Source organism: Rhinoderma darwinii, chromosome 3, assembly GCF_050947455.1.
Source record: "Rhinoderma darwinii isolate aRhiDar2 chromosome 3, aRhiDar2.hap1, whole genome shotgun sequence".
Taxonomy (NCBI): domain Eukaryota; kingdom Metazoa; phylum Chordata; class Amphibia; order Anura; family Rhinodermatidae; genus Rhinoderma; species Rhinoderma darwinii.
In genome coordinates, this window is record NC_134689.1 from 166,344,492 (window position 1) to 166,370,642 (window position 26,151).

Sequence of the window (26,151 nt, forward strand, 5' to 3'; positions counted from 1 at the left end):
GGGAAGGTGTCTATGGGCAATAGAAGTAAATGCGTCCTTAATTACGAATGAATTCTACAGTTGTGTGTATGAGGCCTTAATATATAGAATATGGGATGTGCTCAAATTGAAGTAGGGCGAGGTGACAACGAACAGGGTTGTTCAACTCAGTGTTTCAAGAAATCACGGCACTCTTCAGGACTTCATGCATAAATAGGTTTAATGAATTCATAATTCAACATCGGTTTCATATACAAGGAAACTTCGTATGTATCCGGAAAGCGACAAATATAACAGACGTTTCGGTCCTCCCGGATCTTACGCTCCAAGTCGATGTAAATGAATAGGAGACCATTAATGACGGAGCATTAAGTGGGGGGGGGAATGAGTAATAGTCTAGGAAAGGGGAAAATAGGAGTAAAAAGATCAAATCAAAACGACTATTACCCATTTCCCATTCCCTCCCTTAATTCCCAGTTATGAACGGTCTCCTTTTCAGTTACAGCGATTTGGAGAGTAAGGTCCGGGAGTATAGAGAACGTCCGATATATTTGCTGCTTTCCATATACATACGAAGTTTCCTTGTTTATATGAAACCTATGTTGAATTAGACGGACAATAGATTATACTGTAGATTTTTATTATTTTTTCTATTAATTCATATCCACCTTCAACAATTCCAAGTAGTAGTATTATCCAAAGAGAAGAGCGACCTACATTCCCATTTTCTTACCAGTTTCTGCTTCAGATTCAGAGTCTTCCTCCTCCTCTTCCTCACTGGAACAACTGGATTCATCTTTCTTTCCTTCATCTTCCTGGTCAGCCTTTTCTTGCTCAAGTGACTCAATGCTTGAAATGGTTTTCTCATGCTCGATAATTAAGGTTTCTTTGCTTTAAGCAAAAACAAATAGTTTATACATGTAAATACTGGAGAAAAACACAACTTATTTTTAAACAATTTAACTATATTATGTGTTTGTTTTTTATAGTGAATGCATTTAGGCACAAAACTTTATGTAATAGAATTTTATAACCCAAAATTCCACACCACTGTGTCAAGTGATCTTGAAAACCGCCTCAACTCAAATATATGTATACCTGCAATTTATCTTGTGTGTGGTAACTTAAAGAGGCTCTGTCCCCACATTATAAGTGCCCTATCTCCTACATAATCTGATTGGCGCTGTAATGTAGATAACAGCAGTGGTTTTTATTTTTAAAAACGATCATATTTGAGCAAGTTATGAACTAGTTTAGATTTATGCTAATGAGTTTCTCAATGGACAACTGGGCGTGTTATTACTTTTTACCAACTGGGTGTTGTACAGAGGAGTGTATGAGGCTGACCAATCAGTGACCAATCAGTGTCATACACTTCTCATTGTTCCAGCCCAGCTTCTTTCACTTCACAATCACACTGTGCTGTGGATCATGCTGAGCTGGAACAATGAGAAGTGTAGGACACTGATTAGTCACTGATTGGTCAGCCTCATACACTCCTCTGTACAACACCCAGTTGGTAAAAAGTAATAACACGCCCAGTTGTCCATTGAGAAACTCATTAGCATAAATCTAAACTAGCTCATAACTTGCTCAAAGATAATTTTTAAAAATAAAAACCACTGCTGTTATCTACATTACAGCGCCAATCAGATTATGTAGGAGATAGGGCACTTATAATCTGGTGACAGAGCCTCTTTAACTTAAGAATTAGGCTTCGTACACATCTGCGTCAGGGCTCCGTTCTGATGTTCCGTCTGAGCTTTCAGTCGGAACGGAACCCTGACTGACACAAACTGAAACCAAAAGGTTTCTGTTTCCATCACCATTGATTTCAATGGTGACTGATCCGGGGCCAATGGTTTCAGTTTATCTCCGTTGTGCAAGTGCTCCGTCGTTTTGACGGGATGAAGACCGTAGTCTACTACCGTATTCATCCCGTCAAAACGATGGAACCCTTGCACAACGGAGACAAACAAACCATTGGCCCCGGATCAGTCACCATTGAAATCAATGGTGATGGAAACAGAAACCTTTGGTTTCAGTTTGTGTCAGTCAGGGTTCCGTTCCGACTAAAAGCTCAGACGGAACATCGGAACGGAGCCCTGACGCAGATGTGAACATAGTCTAAACCTGAGGCAAGAATACTGAGACAAGCAGCACTACAAAGAAATTACTTTTTTCTTTCCTCTTTGTCATCCCAACACCTCAAAAACATTCCTAGTATAGAACTTTCCAACAAAGCTGTCAGCTTTTCCAGCAGAGGCAGCTGTGAACGAGATATCAGGAAGGCTTCCGATTCAACAAGGTTTGCACACTTAAATCCTCTTTTTGTAATAAATTAAATGATCCAGAGAATTTGCAAAAAATAAATAAAATACGGATTGAGGTTGCCAGATTGCATTTCCAGGAGGAATTACAGAGGAATAGCACAATGCAGAGTTCTAAAATAAAAATACTTCAGCATTGTTATTTCACAGGAAGTACAAATATTTACTTAAACTTTTCGTAAGAGGACCTTTCAGTTCCCCTGAAATGTCTAAGTAGAGCAGATCTTATTCAATTACTGTGGCACTGTTCCAAATTGAACCATTATTGGATGGAAGTTATACATAATATTAAAAGTTTTTGGTTTTTTTAAGATAAAGGTCCTAGCAGAGCCAAAACTCTATATATAAAGAGAATCATACCAAGTGAAAAACTAATAGCACTAAAATAGCATTAACAGGGGCTTTATTTATTGCAAGACGAGGGTTCATTGCAACTGCTACATATACAATCTCTATAACCAAGTGTAAATGGTTAGGAAATGATACATTTCTAGACATGTTGTGGCCACTTCTAACCGTGCTCAGATGCCGTTAACAGGACCTGCAGAAAGTAGTGACGTGCACAGGATTGCAAACATTTGATCTGAGGACAGTCATTACTGGAAATACTTACTTCTTCAATGATTTCAGTGACTGATTGTTTTCTGTAGTGGACGACTCAATTAAAGGAGATTTCTCTTTTTTTTCGCTAAGAAGCTGTAAGGTAATATTAATGTAAAACATGGTATTAGAATAATCTATTACCACTTAAAGCAGAAAAAAAAAACCTGAAGTTATTAAGGTTACACAAATTAATATTATAGAAACTGATGCTTCCCCCACCCCCACCACCAGTATTCCGTCATAGCTGGGGTAAGGGACTGTTGTGATGACCATTAGCACATCATGGTAGTCCGTGTCCTCTTACTGATCAGAAATGATCTAGGTACTCTGAGTGCAGTCATGGGTCATTTGATTTAGCCACACTTATTATTATTATTAAGTAAAATCTTATTTGTTTAGAATTCCCTCCTATATATACACTAGTGACAGAAAACAGTACTGGAATACTTAAGAAAAAAAATGAAAGAATAAAAGCGATGGTTTGATTAGATCACAGATTACAGTGAGGCCCTGTTCACACAGTTTTTTGCAGGCGGAAAAATCTGCCTCAAAACTCCTTCAGGAATTTTGAGGCAGATTTTAACCTGCCGGCACTCTTTGCCACATTCCGGCCGCGGCCATTGAGAGCCGTCGGCAAAAACCACTTTCTCTGCCTCCCATTGATGTCAATGGGAGGTCAGGGACTGAAACGGAAGTTTTTTGGCGGGATTTCCGCGTCAAAAAACTATGTGAACAGGGCCTAAAGCTGAATATAGTAAAAGGTATGAAAAAAAACCAACAAAAAACCTTTACAAAAGGAAAGTTTAAGGGAAATAGAGCAGGACTGGCAGGGAAATCAAACACCCGGGCAGCTGATCTACTGTTGGCATCAACAGACTTCACTTGCTGACTGTTAAGAGAGCCTAAAATCTACACACAACGTGAACAGAGAAACTACAAAAAGGACCCAGAAATGGATAATTAAGCATTACAGATACCAGATTTTGTTTCTTTTGAAGTTCTTCGAGATATCCTAAAATATCTTCATCTGCAACATCAAATGCTGTTTGACCCTGCAAAAAATACAAATTATATATACACACGTTAACCTTACGTCCCAATTTTTTTCCCCACAATTGACAATTATCACCTATCCACAGAATATATATAATAGTCTGCACCCGCTGTTTCATCCCAACAATCAGACCATCACCTCCTTTCCTGTGGGTCAGTGATAAATATCAATCATGGGGCAACCTCTTTAAAAACAGGTGTTCATACCCAAGTCATAGAACTGTTAAAATAACAAAGGCTGGACGGAATGGCGTGGAGTTTTCCGCAGAAAATCCTTGGCAAGTACACAGCATCCGCAACGTGTTATGTGAGGATATCTCAGCGGATTTTGCTGCGGATACAGACATTTTCTCCCCATCTACATTTGGTTAAGTGTTTCAAATTCCGTTCGGGAAACGTGCCCCAGGATGCGGACAGGATTTGTTGAAATCCCATCCACATGGCTGGGACTGTAATCCGCCGAGGACTTTCCGCAGGGAATCTGCGGCGTTTCCATTGTGCGTGAATTCATCTTAACAGTTTGCCCAGTTTGACTGTTTAAAAGCATTTAACCTCTTAACGCCGAAGGACGGATATATCCGTCCTCAGCAGCTGCTAGTTCGCGCAGGAGGACGGATATATCCGTCCTGTGATAGCGCGGGTACTGAGACTGTACCCACGCGATCAGCGGCAGGAGCACGGCTGTTGTACACAGCCTGGCTCCTGCTGCAACTGCTGGAATCGAAGCGCGCTCCGATTCCGGCAGTTTAACCCATTAAATGCCGCTGTCAATAGTGACAGCGGCATCTAATGTGTTTGACAGAGGGAGGGAGCTCCCTCTGTCACCCCATCGGCGCCCCCGCAAACAAATCGCGGGTCGCCGTCGGGTTTCCATGACAGCCGGGGGTCTAACAAAGACCCCCAGGTCTCTCTTCAGCAACTGCCTGTTAGGCGATGCCGGAGGCATGACCTAACAGATTGCCTGTCAGTTTTACACTGACAGGCAATAATGCTTTGGTATAGTAAGTATACCAAAGCATTATATATGCGATCGGCACATCGCATAGTGAAGTCCCCTGGTGGGACTTAAAAAAAAATATGTCAATCAGTTAAATAAAGTTTGTGAAAAAAAAAAAAAAAAAGTTTTATTTTGTAAAAGTGTCAAAACAAATCAAACATACACATATGGTATCCCCGCGATCGTAACAACTTGACCAATAAAATGAACAAATTAATTAAACTGCCGGATGAACGGAGTAAAAAAAAAACGCAAAAAACAATGGCAAAATTCGCTCTTTTCTCCCATTCCCCCCATAAAAAATTAAATAAAAATTAATCTATAAGTCCTATGTACCCCAAAATAGTACTAATGAAAACTACACATTGGCCCGCAAAAATCAAGCCCACATACGGCCACATCGACGGAAAAATAAAAACGTTACGGCTCTTGGAATGCGGCGATGCAAAAACAAGTAATTTTTTTCTAAAAGGCTTTTTATTGTGCAAACGTAGGAAAAACATATAAAACCTTTACATATTTGGTATCCCCGTAATCGTGCCGACCCATAGACTAAAGTTAACATGTTATTTACGCTGCATAGTAAACGGCGTAAATTTATAACGTGAAAATCAATGCTGGAATAGCTGCTTATTTTCAATACTCTCCTAAAATAAAGTTAATAAAAGTTAATCAATATATTATAAGCATCTAAAAATGGTGCAATTACAAAATACAACTCGTCCCGCAAAAAACAAGCCCTTATACGGCGATGTCGACGGAATAAAAAAAAAGTTACGACTCTTGGAATGCAACCGTGAGAAAACAAAAAATAATCCTTGGTCATTAACGTGCAAAATGGCCCGGTCATTAAGGGGTTAAAGAAGAACTTCCACAACAGTTCTATATTAGGACCTTTGTGTACACGAAAAATGTGGAGGTCTTACTACTCTGTCAGGTCCATTGTCTGGTGTCTTTATAACACGACCTGTATAAATCAACATGGACAGGATGCAGATAATATTATGCATGAGGCTTTGCAACCACAAAACGTCCCTGTGATATCAATCAACAGCAAGAACATTTTTTTGTCATGGGGACATCAGAGCTATAGAGTTGCAGGCATTGGTTTGTAACTTCAAGCATTAAACTTGGAAAAAGTCGTTATAAATTAAAAGAATTTAAAAAAAATAAAAAAAATAAAAAAGTCAGAACAAGACGTAAATGTTGGTGGAAAATGCAGATCCCCACATGAATGGACGCATCTTAATGTCTCCCTGGCAGGTGGCATTGCTTTGTAAATTTTTTACTATATATTGGTGGTTGTAGATGGACAACCTTCCCATATACCCAATCAGGGCAAGTAATGAAGATCCCACTCTAAAATCCAGAGAATAGAGCGGCCAGTAAGAGTCTCTTGTGTTTTGCATGGATGCCGATCATTTTCAATGGATAATTACCACTTTGTGAAAGGTTCCAATAGTGATAAAGCTGCTCAAGGAGGGTGCCCAGGTATTAGGAGCCCCGCAATGAGATACATGGCAGGGAGGGATGCTCACTGAAAAGGGTTCTTTACTAGAAGCTTATACTGCACCAGACACATCAAAATATTAAACCCACTTACACCCTTACTTCGATGTATTTGGTGATCTGTTGGAAAATCAGTATTTCATTATTGTAGATCCACACAATGCATACACCAGAACGGACTACTTCTTCTGAATTATCAGAGTGCAAAGAAAAACCTTCAACCTATTTATAGAGAATAATGAATAATGGCTTGTCTGGCCACGGAAATTATCCATAGCAGCCAGTGAATCTAGGGAGTGAAGAGTTCATTTTAAATCAAGATCTCTTTTTGAGAAATTGTAATCATTCATTATGGAGCCCTATGGACAGCCGAATGAATATGCTTTGTGATAAGGGACAAAACATATTGGCTACATTTGATAAAAGTAAAAAGAACAATGACAATATAATAGAATTTCTGTTGACATGAGTCACATACCACTTTGTTGACCGCATCCATATCACACAGATTTTCTACAAGGATCCTACAAGCTTCTTCTTTACCCCAATGTGCTGCTGCGTGGAGTGGAGTCCAACCATCAAAATCTTTAACATTAATAGCATAACTTGCTTGAATTAAAAGCCTGCAAACAAATGACAAGAAGTTGTTCATAAAGTGATGTCGCACGGCCCACGTTTGTGATCATCCACAGAAAACTAAATAGACAATACAACGGAACGTCTGAGCCCTGACGCAGATGTGAACGAAGCCCAAGGGCTGTGCATGCAAGTAATCCCAGAAATATTGTCTAACTGAAAGGCCCCATGCACACAAACTTATTTTTGCATTCATTTCAATAGGCCCATGCACACGACTGATTTCCACGGTCCGTGCACTGCCCAGGAGCCTGGACCGCAAAAAGAACGGACATTTCTTATTAAGGCCGCATCTTGCTGTCCGGGCTCGTTGAAATTAATGCACACGGCAATGTGCACGACCCGTGACTTTCGGTCGGCTGCGGGTGACACTCCGCGGCCGTCTGAGCCGCAAGTCACGGCCCGTGCACACCACTACAGTCGTGTGCATGAGGCCAAACACATTTGCAGAAAGAAATGGTCCAAAATGCCTCCTTAACGTTGAATCAATGTGCTGAATAAAAGACATGTACAGTGCAATTGTGTGTTATTAGCTTAGTTAGATTGTGTTTGTCGAGAATTGTGATTTAGAGAACAATCAGATTTATTAGTAATCTATGCAGTGATCCAGGTAATTTCAAAGGGTTAACTTACTTTTTCTTGCAACTGTAGATAGAAATACATACACACGTATATACATACACACTAATATCAATGTTACTTCCCGCCCAGACTGCTCCAAGACAATTTTCAACACTTACACATTACAGCATGTGACACACTAAGGCTCTGTTCACACAGAGTTTTTGCCGGCAGAAAAAAATTAAATCTGCCTCAGAATTACTTCAGGAATTTTGAGGCAGATTTTGAACTGCCTGCACGCATTTTTCCACGGCATTTTTCTCCCGCGGCCATTGAAACTAATGCAAGCACCTCGGGTAAAAAACGCTGTGTCTACTAATGGCAGGTCAGAGGCGAAAACCACGTCAAGAAAAATATCTCGCTCTCCCCCCCCCCCCCCCCATGAGCGGCCAAAAGCCACCCAGGAAAAAAATAAAAAAAGCCTCTGGCTTCGATTGAAAACAATGTGGGGGGTGGGGGTGGCGATTTTGGCAGTTTTTTTGGCATGGATTCACTTGGTTTCCACGTCAAAATTAGTGCCAAAAAACTCAGTCAGTGTGAACTGACCCTAAGGCTAAAACTCCATGATGCAAGTCATGGGCAATATCCAATGACTGCAAAAAAAAATTTTTTTTGGAAGCGGAGTGGGGTAGCAACATTTCAGTGGGCTACATGTGGAAACAAGAGCCAACACCTAGTTTAGGGAATGAAGTTCTACTTTAAGTCCTTATGCTAGACCTTACTGCAGAATGATTCTGAACACTTACTTTAAAACTTCAGTGTAACCTTTTGCAGCCGCCACATGCAGAGCTGTGCCCCCAGATTTAGCATGCCGCATATCACTAATCTGTCCACTGTTCAGCCATTGTCGAGCATCTCGAAGCATAATGCGCTCCTCCTCTTTCCTAGCAGCTTCAACGTCAACACCTGCTCAGGACAAGAAAAAAAACACGTTTAGTAAAAGACCATTATAAAATAAAAGGACACAAAGTAAAGAAGAAAAAAAAGATATACCTATTGGCAAGAACATGTGCTGTGCTATTGAGTAGCATTCTCATAACCGGCATCAGATACACAATGAAGTGGCTGCAATACCCTTTGTGTAATCCAGTTCCATTAGGACATTTGACAGAAGTCAAAAAAGCTGGTAAACCATCAAAATATATAAGAAAACCGCTTCAAATCGAAAAAAACTGGGCCATGTTCACTCTGGCATCATGCGTTTCCTTGTTACAGGAGCCATTAAGGATATGAGGGCTCCTTTCTGCAACAGATGTAATGAGCTTATAAGGCATGTTCACACAGGCAAATTGCAGGTGTATTTCAGCGTTCCATACGCCTTCGTAAGAAGTCTAGAAACCACTCCCATTGAATTCAGCGGGAAATACCATGTAGTTCAGGCGTATTTTTATATGCCACGTAAGAGTACACCTCGTAAAAAGAAGTGGCACGTCAATTCTTGAGGATGATTTTTAACATTTCAAATGGACTCTGAGGAAACATCAAATCTGCCCCCAAAACAGTGTTTATGGGAGCTCTTCCTATGCGCATTGCAAGTATATTTTGAGGCGTATTACGTGCTGAAGTAAGTCTGCAATTTGCTTGTGTGAACAAAGCCTATTATCCGACTGTCAGGTTTCCGTGTTTTATTTTATTTTTTTGTGTTTTTTTGGGGGTTTATTCTTTTTCTGCCTTTTTCTGCAATCTTAAAGAAGCACTGCAGGTTTTTTTTTCCTTCTCTTATCATATGGTACCTATCCATATTTTATAAGGATTCCGCTCCGTGAGTATTACCTTATTTAGTTAATTCTCTCCCTCTGAATTCTTCTCTTCAGTTCTGTCATGTGACCTCAGCTGATAAAATCTACAGCAGTTAATGTAGCTAAGAGTCAACCTCCTCCCTTCCCGATTTATGGCCTGTACCAAACAGGTTCTCCACAGATAGGAACATAAGTTTTGTATCCAAACTACTGACGAGCAGACACATAACTGTCATAGGCCTCATGCGCACGGCCGTGATTTTTGGGTTGGCCGGGTGCGGAGTGTCACCCGCAAGCACATGGCCGCGGCCATTATTTGCTATGAGCCTGGACCGCAGAACACGGCCGTAATAAGACTTACCCTTTATTTCTGCGGTCCGGGCTCCTGGGCCATGCACGGACCGTGGAAACCACGGTAGGGTGCATGGCCCCATACGAAGGAATGGGGCCGCATTTCTCCTGTGGATTTTCAGGGGTATTGCGGCCGCATGAGCATGTTCGTGTGCATGGGCCTTACAGTTATAATGGAGATCGCAGCTCAGCCTCCTAACTTATAAGTTTATCTACTATCGACTACGCTATTGCTTCTGGCAAAACGACTGGTCCGGTGCACAAAAGAGACAAACTGAAACCACGGGCACCGGCTCCGTCACCATTGAAATCAATGGTGATGGAAACGGAAACCTCTGGTTTCCATCGGTGTCAGTTTGTGTCTGCTCAGGGCCCCGTTCTATCGGAAACCTCGAACGGGACCCCAGCGCAGATGTGAACAGAACCTAAGTGAGCCATCTTCAGGCTGATGAGAAGCGCCGATCACAGCCAAAAGGTGCAAAGCCCTCAGCTGACCGGTTTTGCACCTTCGATTCAGTGACGTTGGGGGTCTCAGCACTAGGACTCCCACCGATCCTAACTTTTAAAAAGGTCCCGGACATATGAAAAGTTTGAGGTTAGTACAAACCTTATTTAACACTTTCATGAGGCTCAATGACGCCACTGTGTCCAGGTCAAATGTTACATTTTTGATATGTACTTCTTTAAAGGACAATATGTTTGGAACAGCTTTGAATATCACAACTATTTTTACAAGCCTTACGGGGGCTTTCATTTCCTAGAGTAGTTTAATTAATTCAGTGGTTTTAATTTATTATAAGACCGAACACGAACGCAAACACGAACACTTATTTCAGTAATTCAATTCAAAAACTGAAGCTCATATATTATATAGATTCATTACACACAGAGTGATCTATTTCCAGCATTTATTTCTTTTAATGTTGATGATTATGGCTAACCGTTAATGAAAACCCAAAATTTAGTGTCTCAGAGAATTAGAATACTAAATAAGCCCAATTTCAAAAATGATTTTTAATACTGAAATGTTGGCCTACTGAAAAGTATGTACAGTTTATGCCCTCAATGCTTGTTCGGGGCTCCTTTTGCATGAATTACTGCATCAATGCGGCGTGGCATGGAGGTGATCAGCCTGTGGCACTGCTGAGGTGTTATGGAAGCCCAGGTTGCTTTGATAGCGGCCTTCAGCTCGTCTGCATTGTTGGGTCTGGTGTCTCATCTTCCTCTTGACAATACCACATAGATTCTCTATGGGGTTTAGGTCAGGCGAGTTTGCTGGCCAATCAAGCGCAGTGATACTGTGGTTAGTAAACCAGGTATTGGTACTTTTGGCAGTGTGGGCAGGTGCCAAGTCCTGCTGGAAAATTAAATCACCATCTCTATAAAGCTCGTCAGCAGAGGGAAGCATGAAGTGCTCGAAAATTTCCTGCTAGACGGCTGCGCTGACTCTGGACTTGATATAACACAGTGGACCAACACCAGCAGATGACACGGCTCCCCAAACCATCACTGACTGTGGAAACTTCACACTGGACCGCAAGCAACTTGGATTGATGCCTCTCCACTCTTCCTCCAGACTCTGGGACCTCAAAATTTACTTTCATCTGAAAACAGGACTTTGGACCACTGAGCAGCAGTTGGTGTTATATCAAGTCCAGAGTCAACACTGCCGTCTACCAGGAAATTTTAGGGCACTTCATGCTTCCCTCTGCTGACAAGCTTTATGGATGTGCGGATTTCATTTTCCAGCAGGACTTGGCACCTGCCCACACTGCCAAAAGTACCAATACTTGGTTTAATAACTACAGTAACACTGTGCTTGATTGGCAGCAAACTCTCCTGAGCTAAACCTCATAAAGAATCTATTGGGTATTGTCAGGAGGAAGATGAGACACCAGACCAAGCAATGCAGACGAGCTGAAGGCCGCTACAAAAGCAACCTGGGCTTCCATAACGACTCAGCAGTGCCACAGGCTGATCACCTCCATGCCATGCAGCATTGATGCAGTAATTCATGCAAAAGGAGCCCCGACCAAGTACTGAGGGCATAAACTGTACATACTTTTCAGTAGGCCAACAATTCGGTATTAAAAAGCATTTTTGAAATAGAATATTCAATTTTCTGAGACACTAAATTTTGGGCTTTCATTAACTGTTGCCATAATCATCAACATTAGAAGAAGAAAAATGCTGGAAATAGATCACTCCGTGTGTAATGAATCTATATAATATAGGAGTTTCACTTTTTGAATTAAATTACTGAAGTGAACTTTTTGTGGACATTCAAATTCATTAAGAAGGACTAGTATATCTTGCACCTCTATGCATGTTTTGTTTCATTTTGTTGGCATATGCTGTTCAAACTTGTGTTGTTTATGTGATTCATATATGTGGGGTTAGTGACTACGTCCATTTTTTGTTCTTGCACTCCTCCGATTCTGCCCTGGGTGATTTTAATTAGTTTAATGCTGGTTCCTATCATCCCCAAGAATATGTAGGTTTAGTCCCAGTTCCGGGTGTATGTGCAGCGTAGGTTCCCACCTTATAGAGGTCACCTTGTCGTGGCAGGTGGGCTCACACAATTATATATTACATAGATAGATAGGATAGATATATTACATAGATAGATAGATATATTACATAGATAGATAGATATATTACATAGATAGATAGATATATTACATAGATAGATAGATATATTACATAGATAGATAGATATAGATATATTACATAGATAGATATATTACATAGATAGATACATTACATAGATAGATATATTTACACACACATACATATACACACACACATATACACACACTGTAGAGCTCTAACATTTAGCGCTCTTCTCTCTCCGTCACCCTGGATCACTGTGAGGGGAGAGTGAAGAGGGCTATATACACACGACCGTGAAAAAAAATGGCAGTTAACAGTGAACCAACTCAGTTTTTCATGGCTGTTTTGCATCAATAGGTCTCAAAATTTGAATCCATTCCTGGCGATCTGACCGTTTTTAACTGGCATTTGCCATCTGTTTTTCATGGACGTTAAAAAGATGGATGAATTTTATTCATTAGGGTTTTTGTCCCAACCCCCTGAATACACCGAAGTGCCACAATACCACTGTAGATAGTGCCACATTGCCCACAAATAGTGGCCACTGTAAATAGTGGCCACAAAGTGCCACAGTTCTCCCTGTAGATAATGCCCACAGTGCCATACAGTGCCCATGTAGATAGCGTCAGTGTCACCTGTAGAGTGCCAATATAATGCCACAGTATCCTTGCAGATGGTGCCATACCCCCTGTAGATAGCACCACACCCCTGTAAATGGCAATATCCACACTGCAGATAGCGACCACCCCCATAAATGGCACCCCCTTCCTGTAAACCGCACAACTGTAGCTCCCCATAGGAGCGGAATCCCCCTGGACGAAGATCCTGCTCCTACAGGAAGCCCCCGATGTCTCTGTCCATATATGGACAGTGACGTCATGGTGTAACTCTGGCAGGTGATTTCGCTTCAGGAGTAGCTCCTGACATCACTGTCCATATATGAATAGTGACACCAGGGGCTTCACCAGTAGCAGAATCCCCAGCCAGAGTGTCTGCCGGGGTTTCCGCTCTTAGAGAGAGCCACTAATGTCACTGTCCCAGAGCGTTCGGACACCGGGGATTTCACTCCGTCAGTTCAGGTGGTGCAATCTACAGCGGGGGGTTGCTATCTGCAGGGGGGTGGCACTATCTACAGCAGGGATGGAGAGATGGCGGGGGCTCCCTCTAGGAGGGAAATCCTCGGCCAGAGGTCTGGCCGGGGATTTCGATGCTGGAAGGCGCTTAGGTGGCGCAATCTACAGAGGGTTTTGCGCTGCCTACAGGGGGTTGTGGGTGGCACTATGTACAGTGGGGGGTGTATGCTGAAGACCAACATCAGTGTCTAGTGCACGCCGGAAAATCAAACAGCATAATATGTGCTGACCGGCATTTTATACCCCTGAAGACGCTCCCCTATGTTTTAGGGGCGCAGAAACGCGTTGGGAATTTTGTCTACCTGTGGCAATCAGACCAACTAATATTTGTTAGCACGTGTATTAGTTAGGCGATCTGTTAATTAATATCAGCTATCTTCGGCACTTGCTACTTGGTGCACCTTGACTGTGCATATCGCCTACGCGCCACCGTGCGTCCATGATCTGTGTTGCTAACGCAGATCTATGGCATTTAGTGCCCTACTATTTTTAATAAAGATTTGTCAATAAAATAATTTTAAACGTTTAGACAGGCAGTGAAATTGTATATCATATTTAAACGTATACCTCCTACACTGACAATTTTGGAATCTAGTGTATTCTGGGGGCTCTCAAAGCCCCGGCCGACATGAGTGCAGTGCACTCAAACCCGTTCCAGGCTGTCAACGTTTATACACATGCTAACTGCACGGGGCATCGGCAGTTAGAACGTCTATATATAGCTGTATGGCAGTCGTGAAGGGGTTAAGGAACAGAACTCGCTGCCAGTGTGAAGCATCCGTATTATTCAAATTGTGTCTAGACTAGGGGTCTTAAACTCGGGCGTGTAAGTGGGCCACAGATAGAAAAAACGTGAAGTTGACGGTCCACATTACCTTTCAAATTTGACACAAAATGATTGTTAATCAATTAGTTATTTGAACACCACTACCACCCCCCCCCCCCCTCCCACACGCTACTAGCACTCTTCTCTGGGACTTCGGCTCTAGGAAGCCAGCAACAACACTGTCCATATACAGACAGCGAAGTCCGGGGAATCCAAAGAGTCCCAGAGGAGAACATATACTAACGCCCTGCTCGGGACTCCGGCTCTGGGGAAGCCCCAGACATCGCTGTCCATATATGGACAGCCATGTCAGGTGGTTTCACAGAGTCCTGGAGCGGGCCGCGTGTTTGAGACCCCTGGTCTAGAGAGACTTGTCAATAACAATTTCCCAGTTTTCTTGTCACGTGAATACCAACTTCTATGTATTCTATGTTTCAGGAATAAGTCATTTGTATAGCAAGTACCAGAGTAATACCAAAACATGATAAAGCTGTGACAAATGAGAAGTGATAGCATTGCATTTACAGGTTTGTTTTTTTACACGTGCAGGGGCACGGTGTTAGACTTTAACAGTGTTAACTTTCTAAAACATTATCTTCCATCATTGCGATTTGCCAAGTGTTTCCCTTAAATTGAATCACTCATTTGGCATGTAATAAAAATCTAAGATGTGAATACTCCTTTAAAAGTCAGCATTGGCATGTGCGGAGCTTTATGCTTTAACCCCTCCTTCCAAAATGAAGTGAATGAAAGCAGAAACCTAGATTACCTGCTTATTTTCAAGCTACGCAGCTCGGAAAAAGGTTGTAAAAGAGCCAAAATGGTGTTACAAGAGAATAAAGAGGAGTATCACATCAAGTTCAGTTTAATGGTTTTTCCCCCTTCAGCTTTGCCATTATGTGCAGCATACTAAGCACATTTCCTCTATTTTTATTTTATGGCCTTGCAAAAGATGTTCCAGGAACAGAAACATTAAAGCTACTCGGATGCATATTCTTGGGATTTATTTTCTGCTGAGATATCCATTACCGAAAGAGCAAGGGAATCAGACTAAAAATAACTAACTGAATATCTTGTGTTTTTAAGCAACTTATAAAATCACTTATTTTTAAAAAAAAATTGTTTTACTTTTTATGATACAGCTGTGTATCCAGTACACACAGAAGCTATATTGCACTCTCAGCCAAATGAACTGACGGCTTGGCTGAAAGGTCACATGATCAACCTAATATCGATCACATCTAAGTTATGAATTTAAGAGAAAGACTAAAGCGTCTATGTGTACAGGATACACTAAAGCTGTACCATGAAAAAAACAAATATCGCTTACGGAGCTTTACATCGCATTTATTGTAGATGGAAGCTTAAAGTGAACATCCAACCTTTAAACACCACAACATTTTTAGGTCCAACAGTCTTTTTCCTAAAGCTACGTTGTAACAGTTCATAGGTTTGTCGTTTGCACATTCCACATCAGTAAGCCAATAAGAACGTCATCTATAAACATTGAATATACCACAAACTCTAAACATCTTTCTTGGAAACCTGGTACTGGTACCTTGACGATTAACTTCATTCTGAAGCAGTTCTTCCATTGGCTCTTCCTCAGCAATGTCTAATGGAGTGTCACCTTCACTATTCACTGCACCCACACTTGCTCCATGACTAATTAAATATCTGCAATACAGAAAACAAGCATTTACAGTGAGTGAGACGTATGGCAAGCCAAGAACATTCTTGCCAACTCATGTTAAACTCCGTATTGAATTATCTAGATATCTGGTCTATCAAATGTTGGTGCTCCAGAGTCGATACCTTGTACATATGAAATCTGCCCCCCACCCAAAAAAAACTATAAAGGCCTCATTGTGTTTAGAAACATGCCAACCTAATACAGTGTGTTTTTTGTTGTAATAATTAAAAGAAAAAGCAAAAAAAACTAAAAATTACACTCCTGGGCTTAGATATACCTACACATTTTTATTGCCTCTCAGAACTTCCTTCTAATGGTGTCCACTACTGGTATGGACACGCAAAAAAGATCACAAGTGATTCCTGCTATTGTGCAGGCCAGCCAATAAGAATTGGCACACAAACCGCGACCTCTCCAGCACTAAACACATTAGGGGGACAAGTATGTTACAGCAATATTTACGATTATGGCAATTAAAGAACTGTTGTGTGATATAAAAGAGAATTGTCCCACGATTGAACATTACAACCCAATCATAAAGTTTGATAAATATCTCAGCGGGTACTACTGCTAACCAGGGCTCCGCAGGGTCCTTTTGAACAGGCAGATAAGTTACCCAAAACTAGCACCAACAGACAATATAGCAAGTCGATCAGAGTGCGTTAACTCGCGGTTACAACAATCATTCAGGTTTTTCCGTGAATCCGATCGTCCGCTTTCCCCTGCCTCTATCATAGAGTTACATTACAAGCGACTGGTAGATGCCTATTTACAAGTGTGGATCTGCTGCCGGCCAGTGATGATTTTTAGGTCAGCATAAAGGTTGTGATCAATGACAAGCAAATAATAGTTTGATGTTGGAGCTCTGGAGGGGTTTTATACTGGGCAATTATTGTGTACCCCAAGTAAAAGGCCCTTAAGGCTGGCACAAACAAAGTTAATTGCAAGTTCATACTAAAAGGTGCCATGCATGCTTCAACATGGTACCTCGTCACCAACTAGTCATCTATAATAGATGTATTCCGCTCCAATATTATTTAGAACATCTTACGTAATGCTTTGATTAAAAAGGAGGTTTTGTTAATAGGAGAGATTTTTCTTTAAAGAGTAAGTGTACTTGCAAAAAACTTTTGATACGTCAGATATGATCAGAAGTTTGATCGTGGGGGAATATTTTGAGACCCCACCGTGGCTGAAACTATGGCGCATAAGCAATCAGCTGAGCCTGCTGCACCTGCAGTTGTGATCAGCGCTCAGTCAGGCTAAAGACCGGCTCATAGACCTTCTATGCAGTCCTCAGCCTAACAAAAAGCGCTGATCACATGCGAAAATGCAGGGCACTCAGCGGAGATCTTCTGCACCTTCATTTCAGCGATCGGGATGGTCTCAACACCTGGACACCCACTGCTCGAAAGTTCTAAAATGTCTCAAATTTTTTATTTTTTTTTAAAAACAACTTTTGATATGTAAGTAGTTACTCTTTAAAGTCGGTGGTGTGTGACCAGGGAATTATTTTTTTGTGTCAATGATTACCTCTTTCCCAGCTCTCACAATGGAAAGCATGCAGACATACCTGCATAATCCCTAGGTCAGCACATCTGAGCATGCGTTTTGCATACAGCTTAGAGCTTTCAACAGCAGGGACTGATCGCAGATTTCATAACTAAATAATAAAGGATAAATTACGTTTCACCCAAATATTTAGAAGCTTTGCTTCTAGGGAAATCTCTTGAGACCATATGCTCTTCCATTTAGCAGCCAAAAATGCAGACCAAAATAAGACCATGCATTTTATATTTACACGTCCAAGGTCAACACAAATATAGACAAAACGTAGCGATTTTGAAGACTTTACATCTATACAATGTACAATTTGCAATACAATTTTCTGTTCTGAATAGAATTTACTCCATATAAACATTTCAAGCAACAACCCATGACTAAATTCCTAAAAATATCCAATACAAATTCAGCATCTGAATAATATGGTTTAGTTCATTCTGTTACATTTGCCCTTTTAAGTACAATTCTTAGGCCCTGTTCAAATCGCGTTCCGGCCCTACGTTTAGCGTGTACTTTGGGAAATTTCACGACATACAGGCTAAGCGTGTCCAAAGGGCTCCATACGCCCAAAGGAGTGTCTTTTCGGCCTCCGTGGGGCTAATATACCAAACGCACAGTAGATATATTTTTTTTCCATGGGAGTCTATGTATGAAAAGTCACAGGCAACTGTTTAACATATAATTCTTGGATTTTTTTTATTGCTTTTCATGAAGTATACATTAAACTGATGCCATATAACTAGTCTATAGGTGATGTATGCCTGTGAGGGTTTCCTACAGTGGCATCCATCACCCAAAGACTATAATAGTACCCATTTAATGTACATGTAATGAAAAGGGTCATGAATGTTCATGATGTATTTGTTAAACAGATACCATTATAGCCTATGGTTGACTGTTGTCACTTAAGAATCCGTCACAGCCTATGTTTAATATATACACCAGAAGATTACCCGGTCGTACAAGTCAAACCTCGGCCAAAAAACAAGATGTAAAAAGTGCCTTACGGTGCCCAACTTACTCTGCTATGTCAATATATCCACAGGAAGAAGCAGCGTGCAATGGTATCCAGCCTTCATTATCTGGTTGATTAATACTGGCTCCATTCTCCACGAGAAACTTGACCATCTCAAGGTTATCATCAATGCAAGCCTGTAGTGAGAAACATAACATTAATAAACCGAAGATCTCCAAAGCCATTTCAGAGCAATTACTGAACCTAAAAAAACCAGCTTTGTTATCCAGAAAATATTTGCAGATGTTCTGATCCTTACATAGGGTTAAAAGCATCTTGTGCCATTAACACACATAGTAAACAGTACTGATTACCAAGAATGTTCTACCTATTTGGTGATTTCCGCTGAAGCAGCAGGATCCCTAAGGGGGAGTTCACTCAAAGTTTTTTTTTGTTTTTTTTTTGTTTTTTTTTTTTAACACTTTTTATTTGCCTTTAAGGGCCTGTTCACATCAGCGTTGGCTTTCCGTTCCGGGGTTCCATCAGAGGTTTCCGTCGGGTGAACCCCGCAACGGAAAGTGAAACCACAGCTTCTGTTTCAGTCACCATTGATATCAATGGTGAAGGAAACATTGCGAATGATTTCCGTTCGTCACCATTCCAGCAGGTTTCAGTTTTTCCGACAATCAATAGCGCAGTCGACTATGTGACAGGGTTTCGTTGTTTGAATCAATAGCGCAGTAAGAGTTCTCACCCCAGCTACACTGCTCATTACTGCTGTATATTTACGCGTGCGTGCGATAGAGATAGGTGAGTAGGATTTCTCCTCTTCTATTTGAGCTTTGTATAGAAGACATGATAGCCATTAGGCTCTGCCCACTAGCTGAGACAACTGACAATTAGCGATAGTGCCCGTGGAGGGAAAAACTGCTAAAAAATGCAGAATACAAGTCATAATGGTCAGAAATAGACTTATTCCTCATGTATCCACATAAGTTATCTGTAAAGTTAGCTACGCTTTCACTTATTTGAAAAGCATCTAAGCCTCATTATAAATAATAATAATAATGAGGCGTGAGGAGCAGGAAAGGGACATCGTACTAGCTCATACATAAGTAATAAACGGCTTCTGGTACACAACATATGCGGTCTGTCTGACTACAGCTTTTAGCTGGCGGTATTCAGAATCATTCATCACCACATGATATTGCAGCATGTACCTCCTGATGGGACGTATACAGCAAGGACTGGAGGAGAATGTACCTCCTGATGGGACGTATACAGCAAGGACTGGAGGAGAATGTACCTCTGATGGGACGTATATAGCAAGGACTGGAGGAGAATGTTCCTCCTGATGTGACGTATACAGCAAGGACTGGAGGAGAATGTACCTCTGATGGGACGTATACAGCAAGGACTGGAGGAGAATGTACCTCCTGATGTGACGTATACAGCAAGGACTGGAGGAGAATGTTCCTCCTGATGGGACGTATACAGCAAGGACTGGAGGAGAATGTTCCTCCTGATGTGACGTATACAGCAAGGACTGGAGGAGAATGTACCTCTGATGGGACGTATACAGCAAGGACTGGAGGAGAATGTTCCTCCTGATGTGACGTATACAGCAAGGACTGGAGGAGAATGTACCTCTGATGGGACGTATACAGCAAGGACTGGAGGAGAATGTACCTCCTGATGGGACGTATACAGCAAGGACTGGAGGAGAATGTTCCTCCTGATGTGACGTATACAGCAAGGACTGGAGGAGAATGTTCCTCCTGATGTGACGTATACAGCAAGGACTGGAGGAGAATGTACCTCCTGATGGGACGTATACAGCAAGGACTGGAGGAGAATGTTCCTCCTGATGTGACGTATACAGCAAGGACTGGAGGAGAATGTTCCTCCTGATGGGACGTATACAGCAAGGACTGGAGGAGAATGTTCCTCCTGATGTGACGTATACAGCAAGGACTGGAGGAGAATGTACCTCTGATGGGACGTATACAGCAAGGACTGGAGGAGAATGTACCTCCTGATGGGACGTATACAGCAAGGACTGGAGGAGAATGTTCCTCCTGATGTGACGTATACAGCAAGGACTGGAGGAGAATGTTCCTCCTGATGGGACGTATACAGCAAGGACTGGAGGAGAATGTACCTCCTGATGGGACGTATACAGCAAGGACTGGAGGAGAATGTTCCTGCAATATCTTGTCACAGCAGAACTCTACTGCATAAGAACCACACACACATTTTGGCCCTTATGCATAATGTTAAAAAAAAAAATTAGTAGAGAAGAGTCAGTGCCACAAATCACTATCTTTTCCAACTGTTCTCATTAAAATAACTGCAATTTCTTGCTATGGGCAACACGTTATTTTTAGAACAGTTGAGGGCCGGTTTGTCAACCAGGCCTGCGTGTTTACACACATACTACATCACATGGGCACGCTAATGTCAATCATTTTTAAGCACACAGGAATTGCAGGACATACTCCACAAGACTCCTCATACAGTAACAACTTGTTATAACCAGGTACCTATGGATAAAGAATCTGGCATGACAGCATTCCAGTCATCTGTAAACTTCAACAAAAGAAAATGAGGTCAAATTAGAAATTATATCCCTTGTTACACCAGTAGAGCGGAAATTACCACCACTATAGGCTGGCCATTTTTACCAATCTAGAGCACACCCAGCAAGTGTTCCTTGATTTAAAGGGAACCGGTCATTCACATTATGTGGTTTCACTGAGGGCAGTATAAAGTGGTGACACATTGGTTTCAGCGGTATGCCACTTATGTGCCAACGCAAGCCCTTTTCTGAGAACTCCCATTCAGTACCCACAGAGTGCCACCAAAGAGGAGTCCAGTGTATTTATGAGCTGCCGCCAGCCCTGCCCAGTCTCTGCTGATTGACAGATATCTCTCGGTTACTGTACATAGTGAGACATCTGTCAATCAGTAGAGGTTGGGCAGGGCTAGCGGCAGCTCATAAATACGCCCTACTCCTCCCTGGTGGCACTGCGTGGTCTCTGAGTAGGAGTTCTCAGAAAAGGGTTCACGTTAGCACATAAGTGTCTGTGATTACTTTATACTGCCCTCAGTGAAACAGCATAATGTGGATGACCGGTTCCCTTAAAGAGGTATGTCCCCACACACAATACGCTATGGATTTTCTGCAACACAACCTGCAATGGAATCTTTAAGGAAAAAAAAAAGTAGATAAACCGGTAACAAGTCCGCAAAAAAGTGTTTTTGTTGAGCATATTGCTGTGGGAACGCGGCTTTTTGTTCCTGCGGATTTCGTCTTAAACATGGATTACAGTAAAGTATATGTGCACCTACCGATTTCAATTGTTTAATACTGAGTTTCCACTGTGTAAACACCATAAAAACCGCAACGAAACAAATCTGTTGCGTAATTTATGCTCCCCAATGAAGTCTATGGGTGAAACACAGAGCATCTCTCCACAGAACCTGCAGCATAAACTTACATGATGCAGAACTGAAAGTTGCACCGCAGAACACTTTCATCACCTGAGATTTGCTAAATCTCACTTTGCGGCTACTGTAAAATAGCAATTAGACCTACCAGTAATTGTATTTCCAGGAATCCATCATGACAGCACTACGGGAGGTTGCCCTATTGACCTCTGTAGGGACAGGAAGACAGAGAGGTTAAAAGGCCCCTCCCACCACCCACTTGCCAGTGTTTTTCAATTACTACACCAGGATGGATGCAACCCTATTTTATTTCTAGGAATAATAACTGACATGTTAATTGCACAAATCAGAATTTCAATAAGGGAGGGATGTAATTGTGCTGTCATGATGGATTCCTGGAAATACAATTACCGGTAGGTCTAATTCCGATTTTCCAGTACATCCCTCATGACAGCACTACAGGAGCAATACCAGATTATAATGCTCAGGGCGGGACTATGGATTGAAGGACTTTCCGTCCAAAACTTAAATCCGTATCGGACAGAACATCGAGCCTATAATGTTTGCAAAACGTATGACGGCTTGACCAAGTGGCAGCTCTGCCGATTTGGTCCATAGAGGCTTCTCTTCTTTCTGCCCAGGATGCCGAAACTGCCCTCGTTGAATGGGCTCTGATGCCTTGTGGGGCACATAGTCCTTGGGACTTGTAGGCTTCTTGTATGGTGGTTTTTACCCATCTCGCTAGAGAGCCTTTTGAGGCTTTCTTTCCTCTATTCTTTCCCCCAAACAGGACAAATAGATTTTTATCTGGTCTCCAGGAGGAGGTTCTATCCAGATACTGAAGAATGGTTCGCCTGACATCCAGGGCAATGGAAATTTTCTTCTTGTTGGTTTTTTGGATCTGGATAAAAGGAAGGTAGAATTATTTCTTGTTCTCTATGGAAAGCGGTAGATACCTTTGGAATAAAGGAAGGATCCAGCTTTAGGATGATCTTATCCTCTTGTACTTTTAGGTACGGTTCTATGACTGACAGAGATTGGATTTCTCCAATCCTTCTTGCTGAAGTAATAGCGACTAAGAATGCAGCTTTTAGAGTTAAAAAATGCATACTAATTGTGTCGAGCGGCTCAAAGGGGGGCTCACAAAGAGTCGTTAACACCACATTCAAATCCCAGGTAGGAACGGATTTCTTTAGGGAAGGTTTCAGTTTAGAGACCGCTTGGGTGAATCTTCTGATCCACCGATGTTCAGCCAGAGGAGTGTTAAAAAAAATTACCTAAGGCTGAAATCTGTACTTTTAAAGGTACAAGGGCTAAGCCCTTTCTTGAATCCAGATTGTAAAAAATCTAGGATTTTCGCAATGTTGGGAGAAAAGGGGTCTGGTCCTGGGTTTCCATGCCAGGAACAGAATTTCTTCCAAATTTTTTGATAGATTTTAGAGGTAACTTCTTTATGACTTGATAAGATAGTTGAAATTACCTCATCTGACAGACCGTGGTTCCTCAAGATCTGCCTTTCAGGATCCAGGCTGACAATTTCAGAGTTTCTATTCCCTGAAAGAATAAGGGACCCTGGGAGAGAAGATTCTCCTTGACTGGGAGCATGATAGGGTCTTCCAACGCTAGGTATTTTACGATTGGAAACCAACTTCTTTTTGGCCAATAGGGAAGAATAATGATGAGCTTTGTCAAATCTTCCTGGATTTTTCTTAATACCATTGGTATTAGAGGAAACGGAGGAAAGGCATAGGCCAGATCCATGTCCCAGGGTTGGGACAATGCATCTACTCCCAATGGGTTGTCTCTGAGATTTAGGGAGAAGAATGTCTCTACTTGAGAGTTTTTCCTCGTGGCAAACAGGTCTATTTGTGGATAACCCCAATTTCGGGTTTAAGGACAGAAAGACTTCCCTGTTTAGGGACCATTCTCCAGGGTCTACTTTTTCCCGACTCAGGAAATCTGCTGATAGGTTCTCTGAGCCTTTTAGGTGGACTGCAGAGACTGATAGGACATTTTCTTCTGCCCAACTGAAAATTTGTGTAGAGAGGGCCTGAAGAAGAGTGTGTCTTGTTCCCCCTTGATGGCGAAGAAAGGACACTGCTGTCGTGTTGTCCGATAAAATTCTTATATGCTTCCCTTTTATGATGGGTGAAGCTCTTATAAGTGTCTCCCATACGGCTCTTAGTTCTTTGAAGTTTGAGGACATCATCTTCATTTGAACAGGCCATGTGCCCTGAAAGTGCTGGTCTTGGATTACCGACCCCCAGCCGTTTGCTGGCATCTGTGGTAATCACTACATAAGGAGAAGTTATCCAGGGGACTCCCTTGTCTATGTTGTTTGTGCAGAGCCACCACAGGAGGGATGATTTCACAGTCTCGGAAATTTGAATTCAGGGAGTTTTGTTTTCGATCCCACTGGGACAAGATCAGATTCTGTAAGGGTCTCGAGTGAAATTGGCTCCATGGAATAGATTGGATGCAAGACGTCATCATTCCCAACATCCGCATACATTCCCTTATGGAACAGGCGTCTTTCCCCCAAAATTTCTTTACTTCTGCCAGTAGGAGTATTTGTTTCTCTCTTGGGAGGAAGGAATGTTGAAGGGAGGAGTCCAGCAGTACTCCTAAGAAGACCTTCTGTTTCTGGGGAGGAAGACTCGACTTCTGAAAGTTGATTATCCATCCCAATTCCTGTAGTAGGGAAAGAACCTGTGACCGATGACTGACTAAGATAGCCAGAGTATCTGCCGCCAACAAGAAGTAGTCTAGATATGGGAGAATTACTATACCTTGACTTCTTATGAATGCCATGATCTCTGCCATAATTTTTGTAAAAATTCTGGGGGCGGAGGAAATGCCAAAGGGGAGGCAGACAAACTGGAAGTGGAGAATGGAAGGACCGTCCTGAATTGCGAATCTGAGGAATCTCTGGTACGCGGGGTGGATAGGAACGTGATAATACGCATCCTTTAAATCGATCGTACACATTGATGCCTCTTCCCTTATTAGAGAAATCGTTGATCTGATAGACTCCATCTTGAATTTTCGATATTTCACCCATTTGTTTAGGACCTTCAGGTTGATTATTGTCCTGTAGGAACCGTTTGGTTTTTTGACTAAGAAGATTTTTGAATAGTGGCCTTTGCATATTTCGTTGTGGGGAACTGGAGAAATGGCTCTCAATTTGAGTAGTTTCTGGACGTCCTGGATAAGGATCTGATGAAGGTCTTTTGCTTGGTACTGGGTTATTAGAAATTTCTCCGGAGTAATGGAGGAAAATTCTATTTTGTACCCTTCTTCTATGATCTTTAGAACCCAGGGGTTCTGGGTTATTCTCGACCATTTGGGATAAAATTGTAGGAGTCTTCCTCCTATGCTCTTGGCGTCATTGCTTTGAGGGCTGGAATGAATTATTTGGGTTAAGGAGATATCCTCGACCCCTTTTTCCTTTGGGGTAACTCCAGCGACCGGACTTCCCTTTCCCGCTGTAGTTCTGTAAGGTAGGATCCCTCTGTTGGCGAAATCTTCCAAACTGAGGGGGTTTTTTTGGTTTCTCTTCAGGAAACCCCTTTTTCCTATCTGTTGCACTCTCCAGCATGTTATCAAGGAGAGGACCAAACATCAGAGACCCTGTAAACGGGATAGAACACAATTTGTTCTTGGACTTCGTATCTCCTGACCACATTTTGAGCCATAATGCTCTTCTAGCAGCATTTGAGAGAGCCCCATTCCTTGCAGCAAATCTAATAGATTCCGCTGAAGCGTCTACCAAGAATCCGGTTGCAATTTTTAGTAAAGGTAGAGATTCTACTAGATCTTGTCGTGATGTCTTCATCATCAAATGGGTCTCTAGCTGGTTTAGCCATATAAACATTGCTCTTGCTACTGATGTGGCCGCGATATTAGTTGAGATCAAGGCAGAGGAAGATTCCCATGCTCTTTTCAGTAGTCCGTCTGCCTTTCGGTCCATGGCGTCCCTCAACTGCGAAGAATCTTCAAATGGGATAGCGTTTTTTTTTTAGCAACCCTGGCTACTGGGACATCTACTTTTGGGATCTCATCCCAAGGCTTAGTGTCCTTTGGATCAAAAAGAAGTCGGT

The 26,151-nt window shown here is 41.9% G+C and overlaps 1 protein-coding gene across 3 annotated transcripts in view; it reads right to left on the reverse strand.

The window, feature by feature from the left end:
• PPP1R12A (protein phosphatase 1 regulatory subunit 12A) overlaps positions 1-26,151 on the reverse strand; it is a 163,435-nt gene that overhangs the window by 87,166 nt on the left and 50,118 nt on the right. For all 3 annotated transcript variants that reach the window (XM_075857006.1, XM_075857003.1, XM_075857004.1), the window contains exons 2-8: positions 18,668-18,798; positions 15,949-16,067; positions 8,475-8,634; positions 6,950-7,094; positions 3,890-3,964; positions 2,923-3,005; positions 713-870 (exon numbers count right to left, since the gene is read on the reverse strand). In XM_075857006.1, coding sequence (XP_075713121.1) covers positions 713-870; positions 2,923-3,005; positions 3,890-3,964; positions 6,950-7,094; positions 8,475-8,634; positions 15,949-16,067; positions 18,668-18,798 — 871 coding nt within the window. The remainder of the gene's footprint in view (positions 1-712; positions 871-2,922; positions 3,006-3,889; positions 3,965-6,949; positions 7,095-8,474; positions 8,635-15,948; positions 16,068-18,667; positions 18,799-26,151) is intronic.